Genomic DNA, 11,939 nt, shown 5'->3' with positions numbered 1-11,939 from the left:
CAAGAATTTACTGACTAATGAATTAAATATAAATGTTTCTAAGCATTTAAATAAAAAATGGTAAAATGTTTACTATTACAACTTTTTACGCATAATTTAAATAATGTCAATAACTCAAATTTTAAAAAACCATCAGAGTTTCCCTTGAAGTGTTTATGCAGTCACTGTACAGTTCTACTATTTTTCCTGGAAAATTATAAGATTTAATACAACTCTAAATACAAACACTGATTAAAATTTCTAATACTTTAACAGGCCATCACAATTACTATGTACATCTAAACACCTTTAGTTCTTATGTAACTCACAGTGTTAATTTTGCTTATAGCTAACAGGAAGCTGTAAATTATTATTTGGGATTAAATTTTTTTGACACACTAGTCCTAAAGTTGATTTTCTTAAGATTGTTGTGTTAATACTTGAAAATATCAAACAAAATATTCTCATCAAATCCAATACATCTAGGTTTAGCTGTAATTAGTACAGGTACATGTTGTTGTTTTATTAATTTGTTAATACTCAAAATATTAAAAAACGTTCCATTTTGTGTATATTAAACATTTTTCTAATTTAGTTGTATTCAGAGAATATTTATATATAATACATATATATTGTATTCAGTGATGATTTTTATGTTTTACCATTTTCTAGTATTAGTTTGTTAGTTCTTTAACTATTATCCTTTTGGATTGTAATCTTTCCTAATGTTAAGACTAGAAAACAAGATCTCAACATTATATTCATGGAATATGATTAAAATTACTTAGTCTTAGATAAAATAATTATAAAGGCATAATTATACAATCTGATCACATGATTATGTTTTGTATGTTCATAAAAATATGTATAGCAGTATTTCCAAGGTGACAGTTAGAAGTTAGCTATTGGTTGATGGATATGCGGTGAGGATGATGAAATTAAAAAAAGGGTCTATTGTAATGCAATGTGAAACGGCAGATGACCCAGGGATTTCAAAAGTAAAGACAGTTTTTTTGTAGTGAATTAGATTTTGTTTAAAATACCATTTTTTATTATTGCTACTAGATTTATTTCATTTCATATGTTAGGGTTAGCATCTATGTTGTAATAAAAGTTATATTTACTTTTGTTTCAAAAAAAAATAATTTTTTTCAAGTTCCACAATTAAAAATATAAAACACCTACATCTGTTTAGTTGTACTAGCAATCTGGTGCTGCAGGTCAATGACCGACCACCAACAAGCAGTTTAATTAATTTTGTTATGGCATCATATTTTGATATATCTTATACTGATCCAATAATGATAATGTGTTTCTGTATGTTCATACTAGTTCACCATTAAGGAAAAACAGTTTGTAATCCTCCCTTTAAAGTTACCTCCCAAAATGAAAGATGTTAGAATTTAGGGTTAGGGACAAGTGTCAAAATTTTCAAATTATTTCCTTAGAATGTTATCTATTTCCTTCATAACATTCAATTTTTTTTCTTTAGAACTCTACATTCAATTTTATTTTTTTTTTAATTTCATTAACTTATTGATAAACCAAAAAGAAAAGTCCAAATAGTATACAATTTAAAGGGAGACTAAAAAACGTGTCTTCCAAGCAGTAGTTCTCACCACACTTTCCTACCCTGGCAGAACTACCTTACAAATAATCATGCTCTGCTGGAGGCTGGTGTGGATAGTAAAGATACACTACTTATCATTCAACAGCTGTGATAAGTTGGACAAATACCCCTCATGGGGGATGACTGCATGTCAAAGGGTATCTTTTTTTTTTTTTTGGCAAGCTTCAAGGATGGCATAACAGAGTGCTCCCATAAGCACTATAAAGATCAACTCAGACACCATTTTGTCCTTACTGGCATAGAGGAAAGCAGGTTGTAACTGGGTTTGCATGAAACACTGCACTCATCCTTAATCTTCAGCATCAAGAACAGATATTATTATTAAACCATTACTCATATTTTGCCTTCTTTTTATGCCATATAGAGATTTACTGCTGCTGGGGTGAATAATGCATAAAACAAAATACAAATATGCTGTGTTTTTACTTTTGCCATGGTTCCCACATGTATGTCTTGTATTTTTCTATACCAGTTCTTTCTGTTATAATGCAAATGCAATAAAAAACTAACATTTTGATCTGTTGATATTTTGATATTAATTTTTTAATTTATATTTTATATATATATTATATATATTTATGTATCTGTATTAATAAATATAGATTCTTAAAATTTAGTGTTTGTTTCTTTCCTCACTTATAAACTGTGACCATATGTAAGCCTATCAACTGTGACCATGTAAATTTTGTCTAGATGAAGAATGGTACTGTCTTAGTGTCAATGATTAGATTGAGAATGGTACTGTCTTAGTGTCAATGATTAGATTGAGAATGGTAATGTCTAAGTGTCAATGATTAGATTGGGAATGGTATTGTCTTAGTGTCAATGATTAGATTGAGAATGGTATTGTCTTAGTGTCAATGATTAGATTGAGAATGGTACTGTCTTAGTGTCAATGATTAGATTGAGAATGGTAATGTCTTAGTGTCAATGATTAGATTGAGAATGGTAATGTCTAAGTGTCAATAATTAGATTGGGAATGATATTGTCTTAGTGTCAATGATTAGATTGAGAATGGTAATGTCTAAGTGTCAATGATTAGATTGGGAATGGTATTGTCTTAGTGTCAATGATTAGATTGAGAATGGTAATGTCTAAGTGTCAATGATTAGATTGAGAATGGTACTGTCTTAGTGTCAATGATTAGATTGAGAAAGGTAATGTCTAAGTGTCAATGATAAGATTGGGAATGGTATTGTCTTAGTGTCAATGATTAGATTGAGAATGGTAATGTCTAAGTGTCAATGATTAGATTGGGAATGGTATTGTCTTAGTGTCAATGATTAGATTGAGAATGGTATTGTCTTAGTGTCAATGATTAGATTGGGAATGGTATTGTCTTAGTGTCAATGATGACTGTCTACAATTTTGAAAAATTTCAGGAGGAGGATACCAGTTTACAGCAACTTCTATTAGTGACTATGTAAAGAGCAATAAAAAAAAGGCCTTGAGTTAATCAATTACAATTTTACAAGTTCAACTTAAAATACTTATCATACTACTACAAATAGTAAACTCAGTTTAATGTTTATAATAATACTTTGAAAAGTTTTCTCTATTACATTAATTATTAAATTAATTATTTTTATATGAGTTTAAAATACATTATTTATGAAGAAAATATGTTTAAAGGGAGCGAATTTATGGTTCAGTGTTTTATGTATAATTGTGACATTAGCTTCTTTCCAGTCCCTTGGTACTCTGCCCTGGTTAAGAGATGCCTGAAAACGTATTTTGAACACTGGTGCTTGCTCATTGCTTAGTTCTTTGAGTAATCTAGCTGGAATACCATCAGGTCCAGACGCTTTATTCGGTTTGATGTTGGCTAATAGTTTTTGGATTCCCTTTTCCTGTACTACTATATCTCCAATGTTGTCTACTTGGTTCAAATTATGTAATATGCAGCTGTCGGTTTACTTTGTGGGTTTAGTGTTTAATTTTTATATTCTTTTTATAAATTCTTTCTGCCTTAGTTTCTCAAAATTTTCTATTTAGGTTTTCCTTCTGTTTACAAAGCTTCTTTAATCTATTATTAAACCAGCATTTATTTATTTTGTTTGATGTGTATTTAGTTGGTATATGATTTTCTATAATGCTTTTAGATAGTTTTTAATGAAATTCCAGAGGTCATCGGTTAAACTCTTTTTCTAATAAGAAAGTTTGTTGAAAGTTTAATGCAGCTTGGTGTAGTTGTGTTAGGTTACATTTATTCCAGAGTAAGATTTTTCTTTTGGTTTTTGTATTGGCTACTGCTTTTATCTGACCGTGTATTTTAATGATATCATGGTCTGATAGACTAGGGATAATATCATAATCTACCAGGTCTGTTGGTTAAGAAGAGATCTAATGTGTTGTTTAATCTAGTTGGTTTTTTAATTATTTGACGATTTGTATAAATTAGTGGGTTAAAAACACACACAGCAATACTCCCATCTGTGTCACCACCAGGTTTATAACAATATATACAGTAAATAAAGTAAATAAATTCTATAAAAGTTAAATGGCAATAGATTTATTGTCGAATATGATTAGGCCTACATACAGCACTTATAATTGAGATCAACAAATGATTCATTGGCTATTTTCGTACAGTGAGAATGACCCAGTTTTCAGCCTCGTTTACGATACATGCTAGCAATTTTCCTTAAACTGAAAGAAAAATAAATTGTTTTGTTATATTTGAATAGCGTTATCAAACATCCTAGTTTTTTGTTGTTGTTTTTTTGGCTGGGTAAATGAACATTATAGTAGAACGATAAAGGGCCTATAATTATTGCAAAAAAAGTGAACGTATTTCTCAGTTCTAGATCTACTACTAAACTAAGTGATCTTTGATCATGTGACTTACGAGAGCGTGTAAACACAAAAAGTATACCGGTATGTAAATAATTAAACTTCAATTTAGTCACCATCAAATGACGATAGCTCCGAGTTCGAAGCCTCATGTTTGCTATTTTATTAAGGATGCAATAATCTTCATTTCAGAAGGAGATAGGAAACTCATTAGTAAAGAATGATTCAGGACCTTATATAATTTTCCCATCGGGTTACATTAGACAAAATAATTCTATACCGTGTAAAATTTGGTTTCAGTTTTAATTATGTTTATTTTTCTTAAAATACTTATACTTATACAATCATACACATTGCTATATGCTTGCCATCGCTTTCGAAGAACTGTAGTAATGGCCGTGTGTCCCAAATAGTTTGACTGTGTTTTTTTTTTCCTCTACTTTGAAGACGATTTCTTAGAATTTGTTATTATGTAAGTTATAGGCTTACTATAGTGTAGGATGGCAGAAATACTATAAAAGCGAACAAATTAAACGTTGTGACCATCTTAAATCCTAAATCCTACCTATTAACACATATTATTTGAATACTATTTTTGCAAGACGCTTGTTTCCAAAAGAAGTTTTCTCTCGGAGAAATGTACACACAATCTCCAATTGGGTCAAAAAGTTTCAGAGGCATTTCTTTAAAGTTCGAAAGTCTGTAGATGTAATTACATTTAAGCATATATATATAGATAGATCTATAGGTTAGGGTTATATATATATATATAAGAACGATAGCGCTTTTAACAACAAAATAATGTATGAGAAAATAGCAGACAGAATCAGAGCTAAATGTTACTTCATGGGGCCTGTATCTTTTCTTAAATATCATAAGGCCAGTATATAAATTACCGAGTTTTATGGATTTTTTTTTTGTGCTAATGTATAAATGATATTTTAAATAACAGGAAATGATGATAGCATTCAAAGATCTTTCCTTGTAATGATCAAGGGAAACGGAAAAAAAAATGATAGAGCGTCATGGCTTTGCGCTGTGAAAACTGGCGCAAAAATCGCTGAGAAAACGAAAACAGTCTTTGTCTTCAAAAGAGATTGGACCATAGCCCAAATGAGTACCGGTATACTATAAGCATGAAAGTTGCGCTATATAAATGCAAATAAAAATTATTATTATTTTTGCACATTATTCACCTAGGAAAAAAGCGGGAAGGCCAGTAAAATTTAATCGAACCTTCTCTGTGACTAGTTTCTGATAACTCGCCATTGAGCCAAACTGGGTTGTTAATTTTTTCTTCTGAGAATAAAAAAAAAAAAATAGTTATTGAAATCAATTTTACGATTTAACTAGATTTAAGCTTCCCCTTCACGACAACACAACAGGCATCGGACCAATTTCCGGTTTGCTTATTTCGGTGTTTAGTCTTATACATGTCCAGCAAGCAAAGTTTGGTCATTACTTTGCTAAAATATAAGTGATAGCACTGTTCGGCAATAATCTTAATCACCTGGAATGTCCTGACATTACAAACTGGTCTCAACGTTAAATTATTAATGATGCTAGAAAATCTATATAAGAAAAGATAAGAAGACGAACTGACTAGGTTGAAATTAGACACAGCTAATTAAAAGATTACACCTTCTTCTGGCAGGGCGAAGCAGAAAGTAGAGTAAGGGACACAGTGTTGGCTTCACGGTGAATACAGTGGAACTAAACAGAACGACTCAGAAAGACTAATATCACTTCGCATAAACACTTTGATAAGTGCATATGGCTAGCCGCCTATTCGTGCGGTATGCGCTCTGGTCTGTCGCTCGGACTAATCGGTGGTCCCGGACACATCCCTCGTCGTCTTGCGGGAGGTTTGGACTAGGAAGTAAATTATCTTCAACTCTGAAGGAACATCCTAAACATGTAAAAGATTTTTACAAGACATGTTTGAAATTCCTGAGACCGAGCAGGTTATTTTCCTTGGTGACCACTATGCACACATAAGTTCTGACACCTCGCGGAGCAGTTTTATTGAACATTTTGCTGTTTGAAGATTCAACGAAAACGGAAAGATCTCTACGATCCCTCTGCACTGCCTATACATTCTTTAGGAGTAAACCGCTGCAAAGAGTATCTCGGCAACCAACACCCTCGTTCCAAACAGAGACACCAATAGGACCTAATCATAGAAACAAGTTTCTAAAATGTGTCAGTTTTAACAGGTCCAAACACAATGTAAGCTGTGACACTCATCATTCTCTTGTATGCTGTAAGATTAATTTACTGCCAAAAAAAAAAAAAAAGATTTACAATAGCAAGTGAAAAGAAGCGCTTTTTTTTTTAATCATTTGTCTTAGAAGAGTATAAGCCTTTTAGACATTGGATAATTGGAACCATTAGGCGAGGTGAATTTGCTGGCCCCAAAGGAAATTTATTTAAATCATAGTGTACTCCAATAATAGCACTGGGCACAATTCAAGTTATTTATTCTAAAAAAAAAATATGTTTTTTTTTTAGTCCTATGTGAGGCCCCCATCAGTCGTAGGCTCTATGCGGCTGCCTAGTTTGCCTATGCCTAAGGCTGGCCCTGTCTAATTGGATACGCGAAGGACATTATATCTTCTCTTTTGAAGGAACGTATTTAATTTACATTTTTTATTTTATTTGTGTCATTTTTAAAGTGGATTATTGTTTTCTTGGGGATACAATGTTTGACTTACCTTTCATAAATATCTCTAAATTTGTTTGCTGTTCCCACGTGTGAATTTCCGGTACAATGGCGTCTAGAGCTCTACATTTGTTCTGTTAAGAGTACAAACCGAATAGTTGTATATCTTTAGGTCTATACGTTTAATCGTAGGCGTGCTTGTTACGTAGGCTATCCTTGGACCCTGGTTCAAGAATGTAATGGTGGGCTTCCTTTCCCAAGTTACGTGAAACCAAATCGACTGCATTTATAGCTGACATTTAAATACATTTATATTCCACAAGAAATAGTGTCACTACACTCAATGCCTACAATTGACATTTAAATACAGGTAATACATTCTACAAGAAATAGTGTCACAACACTCAATGCTTGTAAAAAATCTTGACAGTACTGAACAGCTATCACGTGTTCATAGTAGCAATCAATGAAACAAGTGTTTGATTTTTTTTTTCTTATTGCGTGTAATGTCTAGGGGGAATTAATTTAAGCTAACACTTGCAGAAATAAAGGTAGATACGTACAGGCACGTGGCTAAGATGTGTTTACAAAGATTTTAAATATTTATTGATAAAAATTAAATGCAATGAAAAAAAAAAGGGGGGGGGGGTATTTCTACAATAGGCAGTAAATTATATTGAACTGGCAGTGAATTATATAGAACTGGCGGTGAATTATATTGAACTGGCAGTGAATTATATAGAACTGGCAGTGAATTATATATAGAACTGGCGGTGAATTATAGAGAACTGGCAGTGAATTATAGAGAACTGGCAGTGAATTAGAACTGGCAGTGAATTATAGAGAACTGGCAGTGAATTATATAGAACTGGCAGTGAATTATAGAGAACTGGCAGTGAATTATAGAGAACAGGCGGTGAATTATAGAGAACTGGCAGTGAATTATAGAGAACTGGCAGAGTATTGATCATCATCGTTTGGCTTGTGTTATTGCGGGAGATTATTGTTTGTCTGGTGGGTTGGTTGCTGGGCTCTGTGTCGTAGATGACGGATGGCTGTCGGCGAGACAGGCCTGTCATTGTCAGAGGTTCTATTGAAGACAAAGTACATGAAATTTCTTGAAGTTTTCAACAGCCATTAAAGTAAGGAATGGGTTGCTTGAGTTGGCCAGGAAAATCGACGACTTAGTGAGTTAAAGTCCATAATTAACATGCCGTTACATGCCAGATTGGATTAACACATCGATAAGCGTAGGTTAAGCCTAATCCTACAAAAAAAAAACTAAAAATTTTTTTTTTGGCCTACTAAAAAAGAATAATGAACTCTATTTTATTTGCTGTTTGAATGTTCCAATGTAAATGTATATAAATTCTAATTGGATGTTTTTCATCAAAATAGTAAGAGATTTGCGCTGTCTGGATACAACGTTTTACTCCAGATTATAACACTTTGATCTTTTCACGCACACTCAGAGATTTTCGTTGTCTGGATACAATGATTTACTCCTGATTATAGGACTTTCATCTTTTCACCCACACTCAGGGATTTACGTTGCCTGGATACAATGTTTTACTCCAGGTTACTGGACGATCTCCCTTTTTAGTCTTCAAAATTCAAACTTGTTACCTATTGTCTCCATCAATCAAAGCTGTAGGACGTAATCATCTTCATTTTTTTAAGTAACGTCTATACTTTATAAGATATAGAAACTCTATTTGTAGAGTTATCGTTTCTTTTTTTTTATGAACTTACCCTAGCTGTATCCCTATTGCCGCGACCTATCTCTCGAAAACATTGGTCACCTTGTGGACGAAATCCAGCTGGACAAAAAGCCAACATATCTACGAGCAAATTAGCTAGTTTTAAAATATGCAATGCAAATAAATTAAATAATACTAATTTAAAAAAATCAATAATAAATATTCAATTTTTCTCAAGAAGAAAATGTTTCTCTGCATTAAAAAACGAACTTCCAATGTTATCTAAAAAAAAAAAAAAACAGCAACAATAAAAAAAAAAAAACATTAAAAATTCTTGTTTTTAAAAAAGACTACCTGCTTTATTAAACGTATAGTTCGATTGTTTTTTTTTTCCTTAATGACTAATGAATGCTAGATTATATAACAATGGAACTTTTTTTTACCCCGTCCATTCCCCCAAAGAAAGAATCCTGGTGAAGCGAATATACTATTCTAATGAAAGATCTGTTCTATTTATGCGAATGTTTCTGATGTGTTGTCTTTATATGAGAAAAAGAGTCCTTGTAATCACAACAAATTTCCATAGAGCCGACACTGACAGCCGTTAGGCATGTATTAGACAAACGATGGCTCTATCTAATTGTTTATCTCTCACAAAGACAAGTGGACAACATAAACACATTACATATAGAAGCTTCAGTGGGTATGAGCAATAATGCTGTAAACGTAAACATAGAGTTGAAGCTAGGTGCTGAAACAAATGATACATACACTCTATCGAAGTTGTTAGTGAACGGATGCTGCGAGGGTGGGGGAGGGGCTAGCTGGAGCTTGTGACCTTTGACCACTGGGGTGGTAATTTGCATACGGGCGAAATGACTCTGGATCAGAAGAATGTTTTTTTGGACATTCCGATGGTCTAGAGGCTAGTTTCGCTTGGTGCGTTATCGATAGGCGGTGGTGTCGAATCCAGTGTCACAGGTTCGAGCCTCGGTCGGCGCATGCCCTTTATTTTCGTAGCATTTTAATTCACTACTTTCTCTCTTAAAAACTTGGTCCCTGGTGCTGTTATTCATTTATGTTTAATATATGTATATATCATTTGTTTCAGCACCTAGCTTCAACTCTATGTCTATAAAACGTATAGTATGTTTTTTTTAAAGTATTGTTAAGATTCTCTCCTACTCAGGCCTTCTGTAAACACTGCTAAACACAACACAACACATCAACACATCAAGAACCTGACAACAAGGCTTCAAAAAATCTGGTACTTTAATAATGAGTGAATAAGTAGATAACAGCCAATACTAGACAATTGGCATCAAACACATCAACAACTAAAATGTCACTCTGTACATCACCGTACAAAACTCTACTGTCTCAATTTCTTCCTGGACTCGTACATCAACACCTGAGAACTCAACCAGGACCGACTTCATGGCCGACTAACAGTCCCGGTCTCGACGCTCTCCGGTCTTGAACTGCCACTTTCTTACACACTGTCGCTCGTACACGCAGGCTTTCGATCACATGACCATAACATTGGTCATATTTGCGTGTAATCGTAGTACTGTCCCTTGTCCATGGCCCTGAGTCAGATGACCTTAAGGTCCGAGAACTTCCGGTTCCCTATTATGGACCAAGGAAAGGCTTTTATCCATGGCCAGGATGAGGCATCGGCTCTTCACCAATCCCTCTGTCCGAAATCCCGCCTTATCCGAATCGATCATGTATTCTCGTCCGGTATGTCGCTGGACACGACCCCCTTGAGCAGCTGACCTGAGTGATTCACGTGTGTGTCAGCTGAACCTATAGTTAACCCTTTTGCGCCGCCAATAGGGTCATAACAGTATTCTTTACATTTTTACACTCTGTCTATCTGTCCTGTACAATTTGTTTAGACGTTATTTCTCCCACGCCCAATCTTGGGTCAAGTTGAAATTTTGCACAATTATTCCTTTTATTCCTTGTATGGCTGCCTGGTCGTGCGGTTTGCACGCTGGACTGTCGTTCAGATTTATCGATGGTCCCGGGTTCAAACCCTGCCCGCTCCCATCCCCCGTCGTCCTGCGGGAGGTTTGGACTAGGAAGTAATAATCTTCAACTCTGAAGGAACATCCGAAACATGTAAAACATTTTACAACATTTTACCTGACAAAACAACAATGTGCGACTTAAATAGAGGTAGGCTATTGTAATAAAAAAAAAAGCATAAGTGGAAGGTAAAATAAAAAAAAAACACACAACCAATTAGTTAATTAATTATTAGTAATAAATTATTTTGATTGGTACCGAACAAGGGAAAGAAACTGTACTTGACAGATGTGGCAGCATATGCTGAATTAGTCCCTTGTATAATTTGTTCAGAAAATTAAGTCATCGCTTAATAGTTTGAAACAATAGATAGGTATGAAAGTGTTTATTTTCATAAGCACTTCGCTGGCACAGTAGTTATTGTATTGGCTTGAGCCCTCAAATTCAAATCGTAAAACTTTTTAAAAATAAAATACATTAAAAAAACTATCATGGTAACCTTCCGATAACCCCTTATCCCCCCCCCCCAACTGGTGCAGAAAAGTGATAGGATCATAGCCATTGAAAAAGGTAAAAGCATGAAATTGCGCTAAACAAAAACAACTACTAACAGTAGCATATCTCTAATCACGCAGATTTATAATTGTTAGTCTAGATATTTTACAAATTTAATGACATGACTAATCCAAAAATATATGTGATAATTAATTTAGCAACACATTAGGTCTACTTTTACCTTCTGTATCATGCTGCCCTAAGCTCTTCCAAAAGAGAGTACAAAAAATAACTAAGAAAAGCTTGAAAATCATTTTCTCTGAGAGCTGTGCAAACTGCGTTGGTAATAATTTAAAAACTTAGAATAAGCCAATCATAACTGTACTATATCAACCTTTTACTTGACACCCAATTAAATTAGTCCACCGATATCTCGACAGTCAAATCGACACCTGTTTATTATTTAAATTTGTTTATGGGGTCAATTAACAAACTTATTAAAGCTCAATATAGATCAATTATATATTAATATCAAGTGAGTGTGTGGGAGATTATTGCCCCACACTGCATTTATTTTTTATTGCTTTGTCACATAAATAAAGTCTGTTTTTTTTGTGTAAATGAAAACTTTTTTTTTTTAGCAAT

The 11,939-nt window shown here is 33.6% G+C and overlaps 1 protein-coding gene across 2 annotated transcripts; it reads right to left on the bottom strand.

The window, feature by feature from the left end:
* Nucleotides 1-4,106: 4,106 nt before the first annotated feature.
* On the bottom strand, nucleotides 4,107-11,715 carry LOC106050958 (uncharacterized). 2 transcript variants are annotated; one of them, XM_056018577.1, is made up of 6 exons: nucleotides 11,536-11,712; nucleotides 8,818-8,906; nucleotides 7,118-7,199; nucleotides 5,600-5,702; nucleotides 4,969-5,103; nucleotides 4,107-4,259 (listed from the first exon to the last, which is right to left on the bottom strand). In XM_056018577.1, exons 1-6 carry the CDS (start codon nucleotides 11,606-11,608, stop codon nucleotides 4,220-4,222), a joined length of 522 nt encoding a protein of 173 aa, XP_055874552.1. In that variant the 5' UTR covers nucleotides 11,609-11,712; the 3' UTR covers nucleotides 4,107-4,219. The 2 variants fall into 2 exon arrangements, with proteins under 2 accessions (XP_055874552.1, XP_013061510.2); XM_013206056.2 differs by lacking the exon at nucleotides 4,969-5,103 and having other exon boundaries at nucleotides 11,536-11,715.
* Nucleotides 11,716-11,939: the final 224 nt, after the last annotated feature.

This window comes from Biomphalaria glabrata, chromosome 1 (genome assembly GCF_947242115.1).
Source record: "Biomphalaria glabrata chromosome 1, xgBioGlab47.1, whole genome shotgun sequence".
In the NCBI taxonomy this organism is placed as follows: domain Eukaryota; kingdom Metazoa; phylum Mollusca; class Gastropoda; family Planorbidae; genus Biomphalaria; species Biomphalaria glabrata.
The sequence above is the reverse complement of the archived record's forward strand: the minus strand, read 5'-3'. Positions and strand labels throughout refer to the sequence as shown.

Bases quoted from the DNA above. Each gene is read 5' to 3' on its own strand.
- LOC106050958 (XM_056018577.1), bottom strand. From the start codon at position 11,608: ATGATTTTCAAGCTTTTCTTAGTTATTTTTTGTACTCTCTTTTGGAAG. The intron at 5,703-7,117 runs GTAAGTCAAACA...TTTTATTCTCAG, and splicing joins TTTAGAGATATTTATGAAAG to AAGAAAAAATTAACAACCCA. The intron at 5,104-5,599 runs GTGAATAATGTG...TTACATCTACAG, and splicing joins CCTTCCCGCTTTTTTCCTAG to ACTTTCGAACTTTAAAGAAA.